This window comes from Danio aesculapii, chromosome 22 (assembly GCF_903798145.1).
Source record: "Danio aesculapii chromosome 22, fDanAes4.1, whole genome shotgun sequence".
In the NCBI taxonomy this organism is placed as follows: Eukaryota; Metazoa; Chordata; class Actinopteri; order Cypriniformes; family Danionidae; genus Danio; species Danio aesculapii.
The window spans coordinates 18,274,615-18,300,601 of NC_079456.1; the positions used below are offsets into that span (position 1 = coordinate 18,274,615).

The 25,987-nt window shown below is 35.3% G+C and overlaps 2 protein-coding genes across 7 annotated transcripts in view; both read right to left on the minus strand.

The window, feature by feature from the left end:
• The window catches only part of LOC130215872 (rho GTPase-activating protein 45-like), a 39,272-nt gene extending 23,824 nt beyond the window's left edge, over nt 1–15,448 (minus strand). The window contains exons 1-4 of one of the 4 annotated variants that reach the window (XM_056447725.1): nt 15,155–15,448; nt 12,911–13,307; nt 4,595–4,738; nt 2,008–2,092 (exon numbers count right to left, since the gene is read on the minus strand). In XM_056447725.1, the coding sequence (XP_056303700.1) occupies nt 2,008–2,092; nt 4,595–4,738; nt 12,911–13,307; nt 15,155–15,412 (884 nt within the window). In that variant the 5' untranslated portion in view covers nt 15,413–15,448. The other 3 variants (XM_056447723.1, XM_056447724.1, XM_056447726.1) reach the window with 3 other exon arrangements.
• A 3,233-nt stretch (nt 15,449–18,681) lies between these two features.
• tjp3 (tight junction protein 3) overlaps nt 18,682–25,987 on the minus strand; it is a 38,711-nt gene continuing 31,405 nt past the window's right edge. For all 3 annotated transcript variants that reach the window (XM_056447634.1, XM_056447632.1, XM_056447633.1), the window contains exons 21-31: nt 24,562–24,718; nt 24,373–24,481; nt 24,067–24,286; nt 22,634–22,833; nt 22,347–22,442; nt 22,188–22,264; nt 21,895–22,105; nt 21,705–21,805; nt 20,176–20,700; nt 19,170–19,225; nt 18,682–19,094 (exon numbers count right to left, since the gene is read on the minus strand). In XM_056447634.1, coding sequence (XP_056303609.1) covers nt 18,956–19,094; nt 19,170–19,225; nt 20,176–20,700; nt 21,705–21,805; nt 21,895–22,105; nt 22,188–22,264; nt 22,347–22,442; nt 22,634–22,833; nt 24,067–24,286; nt 24,373–24,481; nt 24,562–24,718 — 1,891 coding nt within the window. In that variant the 3' untranslated portion in view covers nt 18,682–18,955. The remainder of the gene's footprint in view (nt 19,095–19,169; nt 19,226–20,175; nt 20,701–21,704; nt 21,806–21,894; nt 22,106–22,187; nt 22,265–22,346; nt 22,443–22,633; nt 22,834–24,066; nt 24,287–24,372; nt 24,482–24,561; nt 24,719–25,987) is intronic.

A 25,987-nucleotide genomic window follows, 5' to 3' on the forward strand; every position in this document is an offset into this window, starting at 1 on the left:
AGAATGCTTAGGTGTTACACTGCTGACAAATATGTTGTGTTGCCCGTAGTAAATGCACACCCTGACCTGTTGTGGAAAAAAGGACAGACAAACAAAACTGATTTTGGGTCTGTTGCCGTCTATAGAGGATGAAAGAGCTCTCAAATTTAATCTAAAATATTTTAATTTGTGTTCTAAAGATAAAGGAAAGTCTTAGGCAATTGAAACCACATGAGCGAGAAATTAATAATAAAATTTAGCCTTTTTGGCTAAATTATCACTTCTAAAACACAAATACGAACAGTAATGATGTTGGTTCACAATTAAAACTTTCACAGCAAAAACAAACTTCTGGACATGTAAAAAAAAAAAACACAAATAGGTTTGTTTTGCCAGTAAAGCTGGATTTAATGACGATTCAATTCAGGAAGTTCAGAATCAATTCTAGCTTAAAAGCACAGTATGTAATTTCCACCACTAGAGGGAGTGTATTCACCACAAACAAAGTCAATTTGATGACGGCATGACTGAGTGTGGAATCATGGGAGTTGTAGTCTTTCTCAAATCCTATGGGTCTCCTGCAGAAATCATGATCATTAATGAACTTAAATGTTATTTATCATGTTAGTATGAAGTAGAGTAGACTGAAAGTCGAAGCAAAACGAGAGCGGTAAAACAATTTATGATGAAACACTGTCTGTTTTATTATTTACATTTTTTTGACTGGGTTTAAACATTCTTCGTAAACTTTTGGTATAACTTTTATGTACATACGTGTATTTTATATGACATTGCTCTAGTAGTTTTAATGAAAAAAAAGAAGTCTTTAGGATTATGTCTTAATGAAGTAAACTTTAAACTTTACAGATATTTTACATTGACTGCAAAAAAAATGCCCATGATAAACCAGGGCAGATGATCAGATGAGAGTTTGGTTCACAGCTTCCTCTTTTTAGTCTGTTCTTGCGTCAAAAATACGTCACATTGCACTGGGCATGATTTAATGTTCTGGTAACAGGAAATTAATGCAAGATACTCTCATGAACACTTGGGCAACACTCAACATGTCATGAATCATTGGATATGAAATAATAGATGTGACAGAAACAGCAGATGTACTACAGGAGGTGATAATGATCAGCTGTAATTAAAAAAAACAGATCCTTGAGGGTTCAGGGCTGTTTGTATGAGAGTAGAAGCCACAGATTAACTTCCTGTTGTTTCTGTTGAGCAACGATTAAATGTTCAGTGAGAGAGAAAAGAGATTTCAGAATGCGCACATGGCACATTTTCATAAATAAAAATAAATAATTTTAAATAAATAAAATATAAATAAATAGTTAACAAGCCATATCCTCCTAAATAAAAATAAATTAGGATTTATTTTTCACACATTTTTCATTTTGGGTAAATAAATAAATAAATAAATAAATTAACATGACATATCCTCCCTATATATATATATATATATATATATATATATATATATATATATATATATATAGATATATATATATACTATATATATATTTTTTTTTTTAAATAAATTATTATTTATTTTCGCACATTGTCATTATATTTGGGATAAATAAATAATATATTAATAAATAAATATCAACTGCAATATTTTCAATTTAACTAATTTAAAATGATGGATCAATAAACCAACAAATGACCATGGTATTATTCCAAGTTAATTGATAAAAAAAGTCGATGTACACTTTTTCCTACTGGATGGTTTATTATAAATCAATGATAATAATCAATTCAGTTTTCTTTTCAAATCAGTTTTTTTTTACATAATTCTTTCATTTATTTTCAATTCAACCAATTAAAAGTTGCAACTTCTTTGTAATTTGTTCATTTAAATCTTTAGATTAATAAATAAATAAATTTTACGTAACGGATTTAAACTAATCGAATCCAGGTAATGCGTTCAAAAATGCATACTGATAAATATGTACTTTTTGTGTTTTGGTCACTGTGTTGAAAAGTGTTATTATTTTACAACAAGTCCTCGATACTCACTTGCTGCTGAAAGCCACAGCGATGGTCTCAATGGCCTTCTCGAAATCCTTCTTGTCTGGTTCAATGCACGATTCATAGTGATAACCTGAGGTTAAAGGTCAAAAATTATAATGATGAAGGAAGGACATTGCAGGCAAAAACACTTTATGCACTTAATGAAAAGAAAACATCAAATAAACACTTATAAGTGTTTCTTTTATCAGACAATCAATTTGTGTAGATTTCACTTACAACACATTTTTAAAGGCCATTTTCTCAAAAAGATTTTTTTTTTCAGCAGTGAACCCTAAATCTCTACTTCAGTAGTTTTACATACACAAAACTTTAAAGTTTTATTTAAATCCATGATCTGTAGGTCTTTACACAGGCAAATGCTTATTCACAATTTACCTGGTTATAGATTATATATATATTTTTTTTCCTATTCTAATTGTGATTTTTGTGAAAAATTTTGAAAAAAGATTTAGAAAAAAAAACTCTTTGACGTAAAAACCTTTGACTTTATTGTAAATAAAAATAAATTAAACAAAAAAAAAATAATCATCCCATGTTCAGTTTTGTGTGTTTTACTTTATTTTACATAAAATAAAACAAAAAATGTAATTAAATAAAAACAATTAAGCTGAACTCATCCCATATTCAGATTTGTGTGTTAGAAACGCAAGCATATTAGCACCTGTTTAATCAATGATTCTTTAGCATACTTGAACAACACTTTGGAAAACTTGTAAAGCACAAAAGTTATCTTAATGTAACCAATCAATAGAAGTATACGGAGAAAAAACAAGGGAAATAATTTTTGATCCTAAATGTGTTGTCAATCATTTGCCAGTGTTAGTACATAATCAGGAAAATATTCAGGCGTAGTCATACAAGTATCTAGGAGTGCACATAGATAGACCTAGACATGAGCCACTCATGTAAACTGGATCTGTTAAAAACTCCATCAAAGGCTTTATTTTCTGTGTAGATTGTGGTATTATAGTGTTGAAAACAAAATTTGGTATCTCTTTTTAATCAGTCCATATTCGAGAGTGTTATCAGATAGGGTTCATCCATATGGTATGGCAATCTTTCTGTAAATTTGAAATCAAAACTTTTCAATATTGTCAGAATTGCTATGAAACTTATAGGACTAAAAACCTTTACCAGCACTCAGACTCACTTTGAATGAAGTGAAAAGTCTGTGCAAACCATCTCATGTACTCTTCCCATGTTATGATCTCTTACCCGCTGGCAGAAGACACAGAATCCCTCGATGCAAGCAGAACAGGCTCAAAAACTCTTATTCCAGTGTCAATCAGACTGTTGAACACTAATCAGTGATGCACATGTCTATGTATGTGTTTTTATGTGCAGTTTTTAAAATTCGTTACTATATCAGGCTATGCAGAAATGCTCACAAGTCCACAAAAAATTCCCCCTTAGGGGACAATAAAGTATACAAACAACAAACGATTAGTTATTTTTACACCCAATTCATTTGCAGTGTCTTGTCTTAAAGGGACAGTTCACCCAAAAAATTAACACTATTTACTGAAACTCAAGTGAGTAAATAGATTTACTAATAGAATAGATTTTAATTTTAAAAATCTTTTACGGCTTTGTTGAACACAAAACAAGATCTTCTAAATAACTTTTGAAAGGAGAGAGTTTTAAAAGTTATTGCCATATCAGCTTCTCTGGCTATTTCATGGCAGAACCAGATCAAATTTACAACATTTTACAAATATCATTCACTTTTCTATAATAATAAAAGAAGTGATGACAAGAAAAAGACATCAACACCAGTAAATAATACATAATCTAAAACAGTTTAAGGTTTACTTTTCATAATTGTACCATTTTTGAAGGATTCACATTTAAAATTATTTCCTTTAAAGTCTCTCAGATAAAAATTGTTGTCTAAAAACAATTAAAAAAAGGGTCATTCCGATAGTTCATGTTTACATTTTGGAAAAGCAGCCATTGTGACAACCATAGTAGAAAAAAAAAAACACTATAGAAGACAATGGCTGTTTTTACCAACATTCTTCAGTATATCTTCCTTTGTGTTGATGACAACGTAAATGATAACAATTTCCATTTTTTGGAGTAAACTGGCTCTTTAAAAGTTCCCAAAACGTGCTTTGGAATATGAATTTATCACTGCTCTGCCAGTGAGAGTGGTCGAGCTCAAGTGCATCAAATAAAAAAGCAAACAAGAAGGATCTTGAAAGGGGCAGAGCATGTCAGATACTAGAGAGCATTTAAATGGTTATGATGAGATGAGAAACTGTAGTAGGAGTTGACGTGAATGAAACCGTTGATGCATTTAGGCGGAAGTGACAAACTACAAGCTTTACATGTTTCTATTAGTGTGATATCTTATAAATGCAAATTTTGTCACTGGTTTGGATCACACTAGCTTATAGATATCTTACAAACAAACAAACAATACTGATAATAACATTTAAAAAAAAATTTATTTTAATTTCATGGGACCTTTAAGCATTAAAAATATCTGCAGAGATGCATAATTCTGAACACAGAGTTTGAGAAATGAAAATGCGTTCTGTTTTAAGACACACAAGTGCCTTGCTCTGACCTTTGACCTGCGAGATGAGTTTTCCGGCAGCGGTGAGCGTCTCCACGGTGTTGAGCAGCGGGTACATGCTGATGACCTGCCGCAGGACCCGCAGCACTTCACCCAGACACTCGTGAGCCAGCGGACGCCGGTTCTCCTGCTTGTCTGACACACAAAAACAGAAAAACCTGAGTCAGGGCTGATCTACAGAGGACACCCTCACTTGTCACTTCAGTGTTTTCTGTCAGCTTAATGACCAACGCTTTCACTTTTCACACTTTGATAATGCAGCAACACTGTAATACCGTCTGGGTCATGTTTCACCACAAGGGCAGAACGGACAAGCTGGAAAAAATGTTTGATAAAATAACTGGATTCATTCATTTTTCTTCAGCTTAGTCCTTTTATTCATTAGAGGTCGCCACAGCAGAATGACCCGCCAATTTATCCAGCATATGTTTTCCACAGCAGATGTTCCACCAACTGCAACCCAGTACTGGGAAACACCCACACTCTCACATTCACACCGACCATAGCTAACTTAGATTATTCAATTCACCTATAGCGCATGTCTTTGGACTGTGGAGGAAACCCACACGAACACAGGGAGAACATGCAAACTCCACACAGAAATGCCAACTGGCCCAGCCGTGACTCAAACCAGCGACCTTATACATTATATATGAAAAGTTGTATAAAAAAAAAAAAGGACACCCTCTTCTCTCTCCCCCACAACACAACCTCAAAACATTATGCAATTCTGAGCGCACCTCACACAGGTGAGTGGGCTTGGCAAACCACCTGTAGAAACATTCTTCCCCTTTATTAATAACAAAACACTTCTTACTCTAGCCCTTAATCCTCTAAGCACAAACAGTCTTTTTGTTTAAACACTTAATAGGCCCCATCATACACCCGGCACAATAAAGTGCAAGGCTATTTTCAGACCAGCACAGCCTTAATTTTCCTGTTTTCCACCATGTTGTTTAAATAGTAAATCCATTTGCGCCACTTTGTGGACTCATGGGTGTTCTGGTCTAGAAAGGAGGTGTGTTAAGGCGCATTGTTGGCACGTTGCAATTCACAGGAACTAAAAGGAGGCTTGCTCTCTATCTTTGCGCTGCAGATGCTCTGTTTAACTGTTTTCTCGCTAGAATCGTTCAGTTTTTCCATTACAAAAGTTTGCTATGTATGTGAATAGCAAATGCGCCATGGCCCGACTCTAAAGAGAATGGGAGATGAGACTCTGATTGGTTTATTCTCAAAACACACCCATAACTTAAGAGAATAAGCTCAACCCTGTTAGACCATACGCCGTGCAGAGCATTTTTTTTGTCTTTAAAATAGCAAAAGTGGATTCGGACACGCACTTAATGCTTTTGCGCCATGTGCTTTAGACTTTGCACATAGATCGTTAAAACAGAGAACCTTGTGTGTATTGCCTTTTCTTGCAGAATGCCTCCTCAATTGTAAGTCGCTTTGAACAAGTGTTTGCTAAATGACTAAATGTGAAATACATACAATACGTGAAGAGTAAAAAAGTGAATATTACAATTTTACACAAAGTAAATGGAAATTCCTTATACATAGAAGACGAAAAACTGACTGAAATGTATGATTTAACAGCTGAGAAAAATAAACAAAATTATATACTTTAACAATGTTTACAACTGTTTTGTTCTAAACAAAATTAAAAATGAAGTGTAAACTAAAAAAAACTATTGAATATCTGAACAAAACAAACAACAGATTTAGGGAATTCAGTGAGTCTTTAGTGAGTCAATTAAACAAAAAACAAATTAACAAGATAAACAAATTAAAATGAAAACAAAAACAGACTAACTAATTAGGGGTTATTTAAAAAAGGGACAAACAAACTTAAAATAAGCCTTAAACAACTGAACAAAAATGATCAAGAATGAAAATATTTCAACATAAAAATCCATACAAATAACAAAGAAATAACAAAATAATAAAAAATGAAATAAATATTTTAAATCAAAGTTATTTGTCTGGATTTTAATGGATTGTAATGTATATACAGTATGTACAGTGCTCAGCATATACAAGTACACCCCATTTTGAAAATGAATATTTGTATCCATTTCTTAGTGAATATAGACAATGTATTTTGGTGCATTTAAACAAAACAGATTTATTAAATAGATACATTTATGAAAATAATTGATTAGTCACCTAACATATTTAGAAATTGAAAGATAAGGCAATTTAATTCAAGCAGAATATTACAAAAAACAAATAATCAAAAAAATTTAAAAACTACAAAATCTCAACTAAATTTTACATTTTTTTGCTTCTCTTGATTTTTCCTCTTTTTTTTTAAATTATTTAATATTTTTCTATAACATTAATTTGGGTGTACTAGTTTTTTGGACCGTTATCGTAAGTTAAGATGTTAGAAAAGCTCCAAATTTAGCTTCAGTACTGACTAATCTAATGTATATGCACAAATTAACACAATCTCACGGCAATTCGTAACTTTTTGATTTAGTGGCTAATTCGTACGATCCAATTCGGACAATTTAGTACGATTTGCTCATCCGCGAATGACGGTTGGGTTTAGGGGTGGGGTTAGGTGCCACGCCTCCTTTTTAAAATCGTACAATTTCGTACGACTGAACTCGTATGAATTTGTACGAATTAGCCACTAAACTGTCAAAACGTAAAATACTTACGTTTTCTCGTGAGATCAGGCTGGTCCAAATATAATATTGTATAGCTTTCTATTAAAATACGAATTAAAAAGATTTGTGAGGGCTGTGCTTCTATGCTGAGCACTGTGTACACACATTTTATTATTGTTATTATTTTTTTTAATCACTCCCCCAGTTGGATTCAAGTGTGTTAACTGACCTGGTTGATTCTCTGTGAACCCACTAACTCTTTACTTGGTGTTTGAGAGTCTGTCATGAACTGTAGGAAACAAATTAAATCTGCACTGATCCTAAAACAGTGAAGATGATGCAAGACGAGAGTTTGTTTACTGCGCTGCACTGCTTTCACATCTACAACTACCACTTCCTCCTGTAAAACACCTATAACTGCTGTCTGTTCTGCAGACTGACCTGTTCAGTGGCGGAAAACACCAGCAACTGTCTTTTTAGATTTAAAAGAGAAAGTAGGACCATATGCCCTGGAAAAAAAATCTAATGATAATAATAATAATAATAATAATAATAATAATAATAATAATAATAATAATAATAATAATAATAATAATAATAATAATATTGTAAAATAAAAAACTAATAAATTAATAAAAAAAATGTATACAGTTTAAGTCAGAATTATTAGCCCCCTTTTGATTTTTTTTCTTTTTTTAAATATTTCCCAAATTATCTTTAACAGAGCAAGGAAATTTTCACAGTATGTCTGATAATATTATTTCTTCTGGAGAAAGTCTTATTTGTTTTATTTCAGCTAGAATTAAAGCAGTTTTACATTTTTTTTCAAATCCATTTAAGGTCAAAATGATTAGCCCCTTTAAGCTATATTTTTTGATAGCAATAATTACTCTAACCTGCCTAGTTAACCTAATTAACCTAGTTAAGCCTTTAAAATGTCTGTATAGCTGTATAGAAGAGTCTTGAAAATATCTAGTAAAATATTATGCACTGTCATCATGGCAAAGATAAAATAAATCAGTTATTAGAAATGAGTTATTAAACTATTATGTTTAGAAGTATGTTGGAAAAAAATCTTCTCTCTGTTAAACAGAAATTGGGGACAAATAAACAGGGGGGCTAATAATTCAGGGGGTTAATAATTCTGACTTTAACTGTACATAAATAAAAAAAAAATAAAGAAATAGCAATAAATTAATGAAAATAAAGACACTGTTAAAAATAAATAGTCTAAATGTATAAACATTAATTTAAACAGAAAGATTAAAGAAAGTTTATTACATTTTTATTATCTTTTTAGCTTCCTTATAGGTGTAGAACAACATTTATTGTAAAAAACCTACATGAACACATTTCAAAATTGCATTTTACAAGTGTATTTTATTTATTTTTTCAATAATCTCTACTAGCTTTCAAGTAAATATGTAAAATTTCAGCTTAAACCACTAATAAATACCCTGTAAAGAAAATGTAACAATATAACAAATTCATAAACAAACATATACATACAAAAAAAGATGAATACAAAAATCTTACAAATACATTAATATGCAAGTCTATAATGTACTAACAGAAAACTAATAGATTAACACACAAAAACGATTTAAATTTATAAAAATCAGTTAAAAAAAAAAAAAAAAAAACTTTACAAGAATTTAAGAGTCAGTTCATGTTGAATAACCACCACACGTTTAGATACTTTCAAAATAAGGCACTTTTTAATTCAGTAGTGCACAAGAGAGGGGATTGGACTCAAAATGCTTTAGTGAAAATACTTCTGTCAGCATATAGGGGTAACACTGTCAGTAAAGTAGTCTCAATTTTATCATTGTTTTCAAAACTACAGATCAGACTCTACCTCGTATGTAAGAATTAAATGGTAGAAAGAAGGAAGTAGTAGTATAGCGGAAGAGGATTGGTTAGAAACATGTAATTCCCAATGGCAAACTACAGGCTGACACCAATGGAGACTATTTGCCTGGAAGAATATTATTTGTTTCTATATAACTCCCGCATAAAAGGGTTACGATAAAGTGAGGACAGTGTGTTGCGGTTTGAAACTGGCTAATAATCATCATAAATTCTGGGCATGTATAATTTTCCACCTGTTTTGGAAGGATATACACAAGACATTGGAAGCCATTTTGAAGATCGAGATCCAGGTCCAATTTTCAGTGCTATACTTAGGAACTTTTGAGTTGCATGAGCCTAGAGACGCATTTATGGACAATATTTCTGGTTGCTGCCAAGAAGGCTATTACAAGCGGCAACCTCCCGACCTCCCTCGGGAAGCCAATACGGAAGTAACAAACTGCAATTCATCGACTCGCCTTTGGGGGCTGGCTCCAGGTGTGTCAATCCAGATGTTTTCTGACTGCAATAGTAAATTGGCCAATTTTACAGCTGATAAAAACATGCTTACAGCCTGGTACAAAATATATTGCTAATATTACCCTTCATAACATCTGTGAGGGGGGGTGAATTTTTTATAACTCATCCGTTTCGTTTTTATTAAGTTTTATTAATCCTGCATAATTAAGGGTGTGGCCACTTGAATGACAGCTTTGACGCTCCGCCTCTTTGCCCTTATTTGGTCACCCCCGGTGGGTGCAATGACGCGCGAACAAAATGCCGATTGGCAGTGCCTACTTGTTGCTTCATTTGCTCTCTTCAGAAACCTATGGGTGACGTCACAGATACTATGTCCGTATATTTTACAGTCTATGGCTATTTAACAAATGGCTTCTGCTAACCCCTCCCACTTTGGAAAATTGGAAGAAATATGTTGTAGAAATATGAAAGATGGAAACTTTTACTTTAAAACAAACAAAAAAAAACAGAAAGGGGCTATTCAATGGAGCAAGTGGAAAGAATTTTTGGACTAATGTATGCATGTGCTAATGTATGCATGTGTGTATGTATTGTATGTAACCATACAAGACCACTTTTACAATGTTCTTTACCCTGCTGTTTGTTCAATATTCATATTTTATTTAATATTTTAAACTTTTTTCTCCTTCTTTACTGTTATTGTAAACTCTTGGATATTGTAAGTTACAGTATTATTTTTGGAAAAAAAAAATAAATTTAATAATTGTTAAATTGCAATTTATTAAAAACCAAACCAAAGGGTGTTGTCATATTTGAAGTTTCTTGTCATATTTACCATAGTAACATGGTTTTAGCATTGTTGTATCATGGTAATGGTATCGTAATCTGTGTCAGCAGGAGTCTCTTCATAACAGACTGTTTTAAAACAACAAGTTATGAGAAATCGTTGTATATATTGACTGATTTGCATATTATAGTGTTTGAGAGCAGGTTTGCCGCTGAATGACGTTGTTTTATGGCTGCTGTGAGCGGAAGAGGTGTTTTCTGAGTTTCCTGCTCCAGTGTGGTAAACCACAGGAACTCGACTGCACTGCACACACAGGAAGAACAGGCTCCGCCCCTTTCTCTCCTGCAGAGTCACATGACCCACAGCAGACGATGATGTGAGCAGCTCGACGTGCAATCTGTCATGTGGTCTACTAGACTTGAGTTCTGCTCTGGGCATCAAGGTTGAAAAATATATTCCAGGAAATAGTCGAAACGTTTTCACAATGTTAAGGAAACATTTGAAATAAGGAAACTTTGGTGTCACTCTATTTTGATGGTCCCCATAATGCATTTTGTTGAATTTAAGTTACATTGTATCTACTGTACATGCTAACTAATTCTGATTAGATTATAAGTAGACTGTTTAGGGTTAAGATTAGTGTAAATTGACGTGTACTTGCAAAGTTTTGTTGTCAGTTAAATGTCAGTTGAAGGAGCAGCAGATATTAAGCAGACAGTCTACTAATGCTCAAATTAGGATTAATTAGCATGTAGTTGCAATGAAAATTTTAGTCGACAAAATGTGCAATAGGGACCATTAAAATAAAGTTTTACCGAAACATTTTGTCGACGTTTTTAAATTTAAGCCCCAAATAATCCAGATCTAATTGTCTGTAAACGAAACTCTTTCAGTTCAAAATTCTTTGGGAATGATTGGAAAACATTAAGAAAATGTTTTGGAATTCTTTAAGAAAACATTTTGGAAAATATTACGGAAATTCCTTTAAAACAAAACATATTGAGAACTTAAAAAAAACATTTCTGAACAATTTGGAAAATGTTATAGAAACATTCACTTTTATAAATACATGTTAGAAAACTTGGAAACAAAACACCTGCATAGATATTTTGACAAAAATAACTAAATCTTTGAAGTCTTCAAAATTAATTTAAATTTAAAATTCAGAACAATTTCAAACCATTTTCAATCCATCTTTTTGACTGAACAGTGCTTAAAGTTTCCAAAATGTTAAGAAATTATTTGTAAAATCTGAAAGTGAAACGTAAAAAAAAAAAAAAAAAAAAAAAAAGTCAATTATAGGTTAACATTTTGCAGTTCAATTTGATTGTGGCATTTAAAAACTATTTAGGAAATGTGTATAAAATGTTCAGGAAACTTTTGGGAAATGTTAGGGAAACAATTTTGTAAATATTTTTATATTTAAGCCATAAAAAAAATCCACATCAAATAGACTGTCTGTAAACAAAACTCTTAACTTGCCTACTTTCAAATGTTAAAAACATTTGGGAATGATTGGAAAACTTTAAGGAAACATTTTGAAAAATGTTAAGGAAATTCTTTGAAAACAAAACATATTGAAAACATTTCGGAATGTTTTAAAAAAGGTTTATGGAAACATTCACTTTTTTTCAAAGACATGATAGGAACACTGGGATATTTTAGGATAGGATGGTAGAAAACCGTATAAATTATTTTGACAAAAATAACAAAATACTTTGAAATATTTCAAACGTTTTTTAACCATTTCATGTCCATCTTTATAACATTTTGCAAACTTTCAGAATTTAAGAAAATATTTTGGGAAAACTAAAAGTGCAATTTGTTTTTTATTTAAAGATTTATTTTTTTTGCCTTTATTAAGTTGATAGGACAGTATTTCAGACAGGAAGCGAAGTGGGAGAGAGAGAGAGGGTAGGGATGGGAAAGGTTCGTAAGCTGGGATTTGAACTCCGGACACCCTGAAGTGCTACTGCACCATATGTCAGTGACTAACCACTAGGCTATTGCGCCTAGTGCAAAACTACTATAGCAAAAACTATTTTGGAAATGTTGATGAAACCTTCTGTAAACTTTTGAAAAATTATTTAAAAAAAATAATAAAAATGTTTAGAATTGTGACAGTATTTAAAGTATTTTTCAATAAAGGTATAATTTTTTTGCAGTACATTGTGACAAATTCACATTTTGAGAACTTTACGAAAACATCTAAAAATATATGGAACCATTTGAGACGTTAAGGAAACTAATCAGAAACATTTTAAAAACATTAGGGAAAAAATGTAGAATTGCAATGTAACATTTCAAAAACGTTAAGGAAATATTTAGGATCCATGTTAGACACGTTTTAAAAATTGAGGAAACTATTGAAAATATTTAAAAGCATTTAAAGGACAACTTAGTTAATTTTTTACCATTATTTCACAAATAAAAACTAATTTGGAAACTTCCTGAAAACCCTGAGGAACATCTTTGGTAATAATAAAAAAAAAATGTTAATCCAGAAATATTTTCCTCCTCTCCCCCAAATAAGCTCATCAAAACAAATTCTTTCCAGCAAAACCATCATTTTACCTTCAAGCACGACATCCTTTAGTTTCTCCACCGCTTTGGCAAAACGCTCCACACTGCGCAGCAGGGACGGAATGTCCTCCACCTCAATGGCCACTGTGGTCTCGGCTGTCTCCGGTGAAGGGCTCTGGGAGATGACGGATTTTCCTGCACCCTTACTGAACACCCAGGACTGGATGGGGAAGCCAGCGGCGCTGGGATTGCGACTCAGAGAAGTGGGCCGCTTTAGGGTGCCCATCGGGGACGGGCTGCCCAGCGCCTTTGAGTGCTGGGTCAAAGGCGTACCTGGACAGGACGACGAGACCTCTACGATAGGGGGAGACAGACTGGAGGACGTTTGGGATGAAGAGGTGACACCGTCCACTGCATCTTTCCGAGGCTGTTCTTGAAGAGCCGACAGCTGGATTAAAAAGACAAAAAGCACATAGTGTGAGAGATCCAACCTGATCTCATGAGGAAACGTAACTATTTTACGTTTTGTCAGTTTATCGGTTAATTCGCAGGAATTCACATACGAAAATGTACGATTTTTAAAAGCAAGCATGACACCAATCCCCACCCCTGAACCCAATCGTCATTAGGAGATGAGCAAATCGTACTAAAATGTACGAATGAGATTGTACAAATTCATACGAATTAGCCACTTAATCCAAAAGTTACGAATTGCTGTGAAATAGCGTTGGAGAAAACATGGTACACCAACGTTTAAAGTCTGCATGAACCGGAAGTTGCTGAAGCTTTTTATTTTAGTATGTTGATGTACTTCCAACCGAAACAAGATATTGAGTAGGGGACGGGTAGTAATTGCGATTTGCACATGAATATAGCAGCATTTTTTTATGATACTATAACAATAACTAATATTTTTACGCTACTGTGAGGTTTGGGTTTAGGGTTGGGGTAGACGTTAATAAAATACAACTAATGGGAAATTTAATAAATAAATTATTTTCGTTAACTTCCGGCCGCAACCATATCTAATCTAGCAAAGGATGGGCTTTCTTTTTGCACATCATTCCCTCATCGAAAACTAACAGTAAAAGAGGCATGGTTAAGAAGATTGTGGCTGAAGCCGACAAACCAACAGAGAAGGGCAGACACCTCAAAGACGAAAACAGTTTTTTTTCTTCAGTGGATTAACTGAACACGTGCTAACTGTTAACCTTAAGAATAACAACGTGTGCTAGCAAAATAAAGGTTGTAAATGTCACTCAGTGTTTAAGTTAGACTTTGAGGATGAAGCGCAAGATCTGTGGTCGACAACAATAGACGGCTGTTAGTAAACAGAACTTCTTTCACAAGAGCGATTGTGTAACTGTGGCCTACTTCCTGTCACACCCCGAAAAACTGATGCCACACTGAACTGGTCTTACTGAGGCCTAAAACATGAATACCAACACATGGACAAGTCACTGAAAATATAATCAGTGATATATTATGATTGTGAACGTTGTGATAACGTTAAGGAAACGTTAAAGGGTTATCTGTGTACATGTTTTGATAATGTAAGAGTATTTAAAGACACTTTGTGACCTTTGGAAGCATAAATGATGAACTGAAAAGTGTCAAACGATCCTCCAACAGTGATATTGCAAAATATAAACATGTTTAAAAAAAGACAATGACAGACGTTTAGCCATAAGCCAACATGTCTAATAATTTTACATTAACTTATCACACTAACGTTTGACTTGTCAAATACACAATTACATGAAATTAAAAAATTTCACACAAACGTGCTGCTTAAGCAGTACCACACACATTAAATCACTTGAAAATTCACAACCCACCTGTTTGAGCCAGACGTTGGGTTTATTTGGTAAAATGTCCAATTTCTTTTTGCTGCTTGACTTTTTCACTCTCTGACTCGTCGCGTAAGGACTGTAACTTTTGTTACTCGACACACGTTTCAACATTTCCAGCTACTGTACGTTAAAAATCTATCATATATCATAATTTAATCATTAAAAGTAATGTAACTAAAATTACAAATACAGATGTTCAAAGTAAGGCAAAACCTGAACTCCTTGCACCTTGCTGCGCCACATCACCCTGAGGAAGTTTACTTATAGTCCTTTTCTCTTTTTAAGTAACATAACGGTCAAAATGACATTAATAAAGTCCCCATTTCGGTTTGAAAGCTCCAATATTTGGACCACGTCGAAGACGAGGCGAAACCCAGACCGCGAGAGCGAAATGTCAATCAAGTTGATTGGCAGGAGGAAAGGAGAGATGCTGAAGACTTACTGATGGAGAGCTGAGAGGCGCTGGGCTGCTGCTTCCTGTTCGGCTCTTCTTAGACATCGAGTGCGTCTTTATCAGTTCCCTCGTCTTTTTGGAGAACATCTTAAGCTTCAGGCGTTTGGACCGGACTCGTAATTCGTTATATTTACTCTGCAAGCCCCCTGCCCACCCCCCGGCTCCCCATGTCAAAGCGCTGATGCAAGGTTTTCGCAGTGCGAGCTGGAGCTTCAGTCTCACTCGAACAAAACGATCATCGCACATTGAGCGAGTCTACTGACACACATCAGGCGCATCCGCTTTTCTGTTTTTTCTCTTTCGCTGTGCTTTTGACAAGTGAAACTGCGCTGCCGTGAAGAAACATGTGGGCTGGATAGCTTCATACATTCTTGCTGAGACTTAAGCAACGTACATGAGGGGATTCACATCATTTTCTTGCGCGTAAAAGCAAGATTCGGTGTCTGCCACACAGTACACACGTTATCGTTAATGCCAGGCACCTGCTCTTTAATTAAATATGAAAACACCGCCCACTTTCGTGGAAAAAGAAACATCTTCAGTTGCTTTTTCTTTTCAGACTGACTTAGGAGTTTTAACAAGTGTCTTTAAAACTAAAAGCTAAAGACTAAAAGAAAACTAAAAGACTGCGATCTTAACTTGCCTGAAGTATCTCAGTCGACGAACCAGGAAACGTTTAAAACATTTGGGAATGATTGGAAAACATTAAGAGAACATTTCGGAATAACATTTATTAATAACATTTTTACAGAAATTCTTAAAAAAAAACATATATTTTGAGAAATTAAAACATTTCGGAACTATTTGGAAAAGGTTAGGGCCATTTTATTTTAGAAACTTGGGGAAAGACAAAAAAAAAGAAAAAAAAAAGGAAAAAGCATGTAGACTAATGGATTTTGGCCATTTATTTACAAAACAATGGGTTTTGGGGACTTGAAAACTCAAATCTTTGAAAATAGGTTTATAGTTTAATAACATTTATTTGACTTTTGGAAAATCATCAAGGGACCCCATGTCATTGTCCTGTGACCCCCACTTTGGGAACCACTGCACTGGACCACAATAGCAAGTCAACATGTCAGAATTTTTTAATAAAAAGTCAGAAAAACTGTACATGTGAAATTACCACTAGTCTAGTGCTGTGGGAAAAATTCTATTTAAAATTTTCAACTGTCAAGGCTACATATCCTTGCAACATTTCAGTGTTTAATTAAGAATAATAGAGTGCAGATTACTGTGTTTATTCTAAATGTAATTACATCTTTAAAGACTTATTTTGTTATATTTCCTCATATCAGAAAATGTGGTCTATTTTCTGGAACATAGTGAGCTTTCACAGTCCTTGATTTTGAGATGCATTGTGGCCAGTGGTGTAAAGTAACAAATTACAAATACTCAAACTACTGTATTTGAGTAGTTTACTAAGTAGAAAACTACTTAGAAATTGTAATTTACTAAGTAGTTTTAAAAATGTGTACTTTTACTTACCCTTGAGTAAATCTTTAGTGCTGTATCTGTACTTTTACTCCACTACTTTCGTTCCACCTGCAGTCACTACTTTTTTTTCTTGTCTATGGGGATTAGAAAAATCAGTCCTGTGATTCCAATCAAATCACACATAGAAGGTAAATCACATCATAATGAACTACCTCAAGACATGGTCGATTTATAATTGCAGCAAACTGTTTGGAAGCATTGAAAGTGTTCAAGAAGATGTCCAAAATCTTTAGACACATTGACCCAGAGACTGTTTAGATGCATGTCGCTGATGAGAAAATGACAGATGTTTACTGTATGATGACCAAAAAGGCACAAGATGTCAACATGACGTCAGATTGACCCCAACTTCGTGGAGATGTTGCATTTTGTTTGGAAATGAAAATCGAGTTGACATCGGAACCCAACGTCAGGTCGACATTATTGTCAAACTAAAAATCAACGTCTAATGATGTTATAGCTTGACGTTGTGTGGACGTTACCACTATGATATCTATTAGATGTTGGATTTTGGTTGCCATACCTGAGGATTAAATGTCAGTATTTGACGTCAATATGACACTGGATTTGTCATTTTCTAACACAACCTAAAATCAACGTCATTTGACGTCATTATTGAACATCAAAATAACATTGTCATTAGACGCTGGCTTGACAGAATTTTGGTCACCTGACATCACAACCTATATCTAACCTAATATTAGTATCTTAGGACGTTGTGTGCCTGCTGGGCAATAACTAAATGCACTACAGCATGTTACGTTTACACACATCCACAAATTAGATGTAAATGCATTAGCTTTTCAGTGTAATACTCATTTATACTTTTGAAAGGTCTACTTTTTACTCATACTTTGAGTAATATTTACAAAAGATTACTCGCGCTACACTTTTTTGGCAAGTAATGGTACTTTAACTTAAGTTATATTCGTACAGTAAGTACTCATTCCATCACTGACTGTGCCATTTGTAGGAGCAAACTCATGGTAAATTAGTTTTATTTTTTCCTACCAACTGATCCATTCGAATCTATCCATACTCTAGATTAATTTCTCCCAAGACTGCAGTATTGGAGTCTTCAAATCATTGCAAAACTGTATATGGGTTGTTTTCTAACTGGCGAATGACAATCTAGTGGGTCTCTGTCATCTTTAATGTGTGCATCCGCAAGTTCAGAAGATGTAGCTTTGGATGACAGGGGAGGAATTGCATTTAAAAGATATTATGCTAATCAGTCTAATAACTGATTTATTTTATCTTTGCCATGATGACAGTAGATAATATTTGACTAGATATTGTACAAGACATTTCTATACAGCTTAAAGTGACATTTAAAGGCTTAACTAGGTTAATTAGGCAGGTTAGGGTAATTAGGCAAGTTATTGTATAACGATGATTTGTTCTATAGACTATCAAAGAAAAATATAGCTTAAAGGGGCTAATAATTTTGACCTTAAAATGTTTTAAAAAAATAAAAAACTGATTTAATTCTAGCTGAAATAAAAGACTTTCTCCAGAAGAAAAAGCATTATCAGACATACTGTGAAAATTTCCTTGCTCTGTCAAACATCATTTGGGAAATATTAAAAAAGAAAAATTCAAAGCAGGGCTAATAATTCTGACTACTGTATTCGACATTTTTATGGTATACAGTTCAGTAAAAGTGAAAGAATAGATATATTTTTTTCAAATATCAGATTTCAAACTACATATTTACAACAAACTTTTCTCTAAAAATGGTGTTTTACAAAACAAAAAGCATTATTTAATGATTATTTGTCAGCTACCCATATTTAAATAACCCAACCATATTATTTGTTGCTTGGGAATGTTAAAGGAACCTATTTATAAAAAAATCCATTGCTGAAAAGTCATTTGATAGCGTATTTAGTGTCATTTAAATTTAATTCACAGCAAAAAATTGTGGAGAATATTTAGTCAAAATAAATTCCAAAGAACTCCACAACATTAATCAGAGCGAGAGCTTATTTTTTTGTTTCATTTATTTCAATATACAAATAAAAAAAATTATATTTAGTTGCTGAAGATGGTAACACATACCCAGATGTTTTTATTTTTATTTTAAAACAACAGGAAATATTTCGCACATCCATTAAAACAATGTGACCCACAAAAATAAAGCAATTCAGGTCACAAATAGATCCAAAATTACGAAAGTCAATACAAAACACTGACAATTAAAAAGTTTGGTATTAAAAAATGTACTGTACAGGTCCAGATTAAAGGTCCATATCCACGTTTTGGGTCTTAATGTACTGTGATCCATGTATATTACAGCTCTGTAGCAGGTCCCCATTCAATGTCATCGGCTTCATCATATTCGTCTTCATCTCTGTCGTTTTCGTCGCTGTCACTGTCGCTTCCTCGGATTTGTGTCCTCCGCATTTGCATGGCTTCGTGATGTGCGAGTCTAAATAAAAACATTTATTAATACATTTAAAAATTAAAAATAAATAAGTTGGCAGACCATGCGAAAAATACTTACACTATAAAAGAAGGGGAAGGTTTCCTTTCTGGCTCAATCTGTTCTGCCATACGAGCCTGAAACAATAAAATATATGCAGTGATAAACAGCTCCAAGGGCTGGGCAATCAACATAAATAAAATCACAAACATGATTGAGCAAATCTACAATTGTTATGCACATTTGGTCAGAAAAGCACAGTTCTGTGTTCAGTAGTAAATTTCCTCCGAAGGCCAGAGGGCGCTCTTGTGCAACAACGAAAAACGAAAAGAAGAAACTCCCCACAGGGTTACATTATAAACGTACACTTTTAAATGCTCTCATTAATTCAGCGTGACTAATAAATCACATGAATATGGAATCATCGTACAAGGAATAAGTTCAAACACTTAACTGAAGTTATGAAGCGAGTTTGGAATAATTTATTACACTAATAATTGAATTTACTACACAATATACTTAACCACACCCCTTTTATCTTTAGCGAATGATGCACAAAAGAAAGCTCCGCCCCCTACTTAAAATTCCATTTACAAGTACATCAACATACTGAAATAAAAGTCCTAGGAGCTTCAGGTTCATGCAGACTCAAGAAATGGGACACCAATTAAGGATGTAGATCCAGGAATATTCATTCATTCGTTCATTTTCTTTTCGGCTTAGTCCCTTTATTATTCAGGGGTTGCCACAGTGGAATGAACCACCAACTTATCCAGCATATGTTTTACGCAGCGGATGCCCTTCCAGCTGCAACCCATCACTGGGAAGCACCCATACGCACAAAATTAACACACATACACTATGGAGAATTTAGCTTAGCACTCGGAGAAAACCCACGTGAACACGGGATGAACATGCAAATTCCACACAGAAATGCCAACTGGCCCAATTGGGGTTCAAACCAGCGACCTTCTTGCTATTAGGCGATCGGGATACCCACTGCGCCACCATGACACCCCATCCAGGAATATGTTCTAATTAATTTAATCAAGTTGTGGTTGATTGGTCATTGGGAAAAACATTGTACCTGTTGTAGTCTCTCCTCTATGGCTGATAATGGAGGAGTCTTTGACTGGACATCTTTGGGATCTGGCGCCCTGAAGTTGGGTGGCGCATCGGAAGGTGTCTGAACTATGTCATCATTGCTGAAGTCTGAATCCGTGAAACTGCGCTGCGAGGGCACATCCTCTTGTTCTTCAGGTATTCCAGCAACAAGGCGTGGAGATCGGGGCTCTGGAACATGGAGGATGGGAGGTACTTCACTGGGTGGTAGGGTGTACTCTGGCTCTTCCTCCTCCTCCTCATGTAGGTTATAGGGAGGTTCAGGGCTATGGTTCAAAACACTGGCGGGCTCCGAGGAACGAGCCAGCGCAGAGCTGCGGTGTCTGGCAATGCCTCCTGAGGGTTCCTCCAGGTCTTCATTGTCCGTGTAGGCTTCACCGTCTGTGAAGGCCTCACCATCAGTGTCCTCGTAGTCACTGGCACCGCTGAGGTAGTCAGAGTTGTTTGCTCGATTAAATGCGTCAAGATCTTCGTCGGCGCCTCCTTCCAACTGGAAACACACAAAGCCCTTGTTAATGAACTCAAGTATGGAATGCAGGTCCTGAAGTAATCCTCCATTCAAATTTTGTCAGCATAATTGTAATTAATAAGATAGTTCATCCAAAAGTCATGATGTCATTTATTTTGTCATTCCAAACTCGTAAGACAGGGGTGCCCAAACCTGGTCCTGGAGGGACGGTGTCCTGCAGAGTTTAGCTCTAACTTATTTTAGATGAAATTTAAGCGCTCTCTCATCTTCGATAGACAGCAAGGGTCATGAAAAATTCAAAGCCCAGAAACGTAGCAAGAAAATGGTGAAAACAGTCCAAGTGCCATCAGTGATTCAATCGAATTTTCATGAAGCTACAAGGATACTTGTGTGCTCTAAAATAAAGCATTGTCACTAGAGCACAGCTGACATATAATACATATACATCAGCAGCATGACTCAAATACAGTGCACAGTACTCTTGTGAACTCGCATCCTGGACTGTCATAGCTTTTTAAAATTTCGGTTGAACCACTGAAGACAGTTTTGATGATGTTCTTGGTACCTTACTAGGCTTTGAATATTTCATGACTATTGCTGTCTATGGAGGAACAGAAAGCTCCCACATTTCCTCAATAAAATATCTTAACTTGTGTTCCAAAGATAAACAAAGGTCTTAGATTTTAAAATGACATGAAGGTGTGTAATTAATAACAGAATTTTTATTTTTGGGTGAACTACCTTTTAAGACAGGGGTGTCCAAACTCAGTCCTGGAGGGCCGGTGTACTGCTAAGTTTAGCTCCAACATGCTTCAACACACCTGCCAGGAAGTTTCTAGTATATCTAGTAAGAGATTGATTAGCTGCTTCAGGTGTGTTTGATTAGGGTTGGAGCTAAACTCTCCAGGACACCAGCCCTTCAGGACACCCCTGCTTTAAATGGTCCTAGGTACTCAATACAACAACAAACACAAGGTTTCAACATGACCCGAGTGTACAACTTAGCACAATAATACTTCTCTTACCGCTACTTCAGAAACCCAGACAGGTTTAGACTGCTGTTGCCGAATCTTGTCTTTCAAAACGTCATACCACATGTTTGTATTTGGCTGAAGATCAATACGTGCTGTGAAGGGAATCAAAGAATCAGAGGCAATCTTTTTCCATACAATATTCAAGAGAAGAGTTTTAATTTCAGAGGCACTGAAGGTTTACCAGAAAACAGAGTGCTGTAGTTTTTCCTCAGCTTTAAAGCCTGGGCATAAAGGCGTCGAGAGCTCTTGCTAGAGCCTGGCATGTATTTTTGCCTCATAGACTTCACGTCTTTCCGACTAAGAGGATCTAAGAAGAGCACCATAGGATGGTACTGGATATAATTCAATCTTTCTATGGCAGTGGGTGTAATATCCAGCAAGGGATGCTTGTCCTGAAGGCAAAAACAAGTCGCTTAGTTGCCTGAACACTAATTGGGGTGGTTTAGGTTTAGGTTTAGGTTTAGACTCGATTACCTGCTCCGCTATCCGCCTTACGGTGTCCAGTTTGATTACACTAGATGAACTATCATTTCCACTCCTGGCTACCATTTCTACAGACCAATAAAATGCAACTATTAGATTTGTGACAGTGAATATATTCTTCATTTAAAACCCATATCCAGTTTTACATACCTGCAACTTCAAATTCATCAGGCAACTCTCGGGCCAGTTTCTCATTGGCAATATCATTCAGAGGTCCCAAGATGACGATAGGACGTTTGAAATTAGCTGCATATGGAGCAAGAATATGTATGTTACAACCAAAGACTCCACTTTTGGCATTAAGACTTGTCATTTGTGCTTGGATATCTTTAATTTCTCTGCAAATGTCATTCTTGGGAACCAAAAGCCATTCCACTTTCTTCTTCTACAAACAACCAGTTAATTCACTAGATTTAATAGAAAAACTATACACTAACCCTCTTTCAACAGGACCTTCTCGTATGCTGGAAATTTGCCTTGAATCGTCAACTGCAAGAGGTCATCACGGGTTCTTCGGTTACTCTTTTTGGCCCCTCTGAGACCCCGTAGCTTCCAGAATTCAGCCCTGGGGCCAGACGCCTGACGTTCAGCTGCACTAATTCTCTGTGCCTGCTCCAAATTGGCTAGAGTTTCAGCCCTGATATATAAAAAGTCAAACACTTAGAGAACATATAGGAACATATGTAATTAACAAGCACACAACCTATGGATATAAGCAAAGTTACCACTATTACCCCCTTTCTAGCGATCAGTTTGAGTGCTGGTTCAGATCCATTTCTAAAGTGGTTCTTTGTCTTTCGACACCCAATACACCAGTTCTGAACCAGAAAAGGTAGTTCTTAAGTAGCAGCAAAACATTGCCTGGTTTTGAAGTAAGAACCACTTGAGTCAGTCGTTGGCAAGGTCACCATGATCAACGAGATCAGCAGAAACTCATTTGAGAACCATTTTTTAATCCGTCTATATAAACTATGGCACATTGGATTTGCTTTGTGTTCTCTCTTAAAGTGTTGTTTGCTTGGTTTCCACATCAGTTTTTGTACTTGTGCTCCAACTCATAGCTGAACAGCTAATCAGAGTACTCTCTGTCACCAATGGTTGACACCAATTCTATATGTTAAATAGGCCAAATTCCCTTCAACACGAATTCGTTGAGAAGCAATTTGTGGAACACACCAAATAAAGGTAGAGGAGTTCAAGTTTTTTGAGGGAAGGATGAAACATGAGACTGACAGACGGATCGGTGCAGCAGTAATGCAGTCAATGTACCGGTCCATTGTGGTCAAGTAGGAGCTGATCCGAAAGGCAAAGCTTTACTGGTCAATCTACATTCCTACTGTCACCTATAGTCATGAGCTTTGGGTCATGACTGAAAGCACAAGATCTCGGATACAAGCGGCCAAAATGAATTTCCGTCGCAGGGTGGCAGGGTGCACCCTTATAGATAGGGTGAGGAGCTCTGTCACCTGGAAGAAGCTCAGAGTAGAGCTGCTGCTCCTCCACATCGAGAGAAGTCAGCTGAGGTGGCTCAGGCATCTGTTTCGGATGTCTCCTGAATGCCTACCTAGGGAGATGTTCCCAGCATGTCCCACTGAGAGGAGGCCTCGGGGAAGACCCAGGACACGCTGGAGGGACTATGTCTCTCAGTTGGCCGGGGAATGCTTGGGGATCCCCCTGGAGGAAGAGTCTGGGGTTCTCTCCTAAGACTCCTGCCCCCGCGAAATGAATGAATGAATGAACGAACGAACGAACACCAAACAAACTACCCTGACAGTTATTTACTGATGGCTAGATACTGCCCAACAGTTAACCATCAGCTTGGTTTCGTGGCCTTTAAGTTCAGTCCCACTATAAAACTACGTCAACAAACCTGGTCTGGTTAGGAATGGTCCCTTTGTCCAGTTCGTGTAGATCATTCCCCATGCGCACAGCTAACCAGCTTCCCAGCTTCCCTCGATGCATAGTGTCCACTACTCTGAACACCTCACCTCTGGTGAAGCTCAAGCCGACGCTGCTGTCCGCCACGTGATCATAGTGCGTGCGGATGTAGAAAGAGTCTCCAAGGTTGGACTTCAGAATCTTCTTGTAGACTAAGACGATGAGAGGAAATAATCAGCTTGGAAATTACATTTGTAGCCATTTTCCTTCCCTAAAACAAGGATATAAAGACACTCACTGTCTGCCTTGTTCTGAGTCCGCATATCTATACGCTCTCCACCACGGATGTTCATGAGGTACATCGCTGCTTCTTCTCTGGTGAAATGGTTAAAGTCCATGCCATTTACCTGAAATGCAGAGCCTTTATCTATAGAGAACACAGAAAAGTTTGATTTTGTATGAGATGTAACCGATCGTTTAGTCCTACCTCCAGAATCTGATCACCCTCTGTCATGCCTTGCTTTTGGGCTGGACTGTTAGGCTGGACACCACCGACAAAGATGCCAACATCATTCCCTCCCACAAGTCTCAAGCCGACACTGCCTTCCTTCACAAAGCTAATGTGGTTCTGATCGGAGCTGTACCTGAGACAGAATAAAAAAAATAATAATAAAAAAAAAAAAAAAAAAAAAAAAAAAAAAAAAAAAAAAATATATATATATATATATATATATATATATATATATATATATATATATATATATATATATATATATATATATATATATATATATATATATATATATATATATATATATATATATATATATAAATATAAATATAAATATAAATATAAATATATATATAAATATATATATAAATATATATATAAATATATAAATATATATATAAATATATATATAAATATATAAATATATAAATATATAAATATATATATATATATATATATATATATATATATATATATATAAAGATATATACAAACACACACACACACAACAGTTCTGTGTGGTTCTTGAATCTGATTGGCTGATAGCAGTGTGATAATCTGCCAGTAACAACATTTGTCCAGCCTCTTAACCCTTCACCCTTGTGTATTACTCCGCCCACATACAGCAACAAGCAGAGGACACTCTACAGTTTGACTAATATTGTGGCTTTTGGGCAACATTATGGACTTTTGAGGTTTTTTAGATGAGAATGTAGTGTTTTAGATTGCAACTATACAGTTTATTTATAAAGATAGTGCCTATTTTAAAATATTTGTTTATATTTAAAATATATTTGAGAGAAATAATTTCTGAGACAGTTATTAGCCTGTCATTGAGCAGATGGTTGACGTTGTCTATCCACAAGATGGTGACAAAGACCACATAATAAGCCTTTAGAGGAGGAATAACCCAGCGTAATTTGAAACTATAGCTGATTAAATCATTATTAAACAGGTAAGTGACTTTCTAAGTCAATTTCTCTCTATACCATATAATTGTAGTGTATTGAGTGTGAGATGGGACTCGCATCTCAAGAATGTGTGCATTTTGTGTTGAGTTACTTTTTGGTTTGGCCTTTTTTTTCTAGTCTCCTGCTTTGCCAATGCAGACGAGATCATTAAACAAAGAAAGGAGAAATGTCTGCATATGTTTAGCTTTTTTCTGATCACAAACACAACAGCAATCTGGTAGTGACTGTGCTGCTTTTTTCGGGGTTAATTATTGTAATCTCCCGATTGCAACAGAGAAATACTGTACTCTGTAATAGACTGTAATACAGTAGGGAGATATCTCTGTAGACTGATATCATTTCATGTCACGTTCAGCCTTAAAATCCTAAAATGTCAGCAAAATCATCTGCTTTGTCTTCAATTTAGACATTATGCTAGATAATCATTCAAA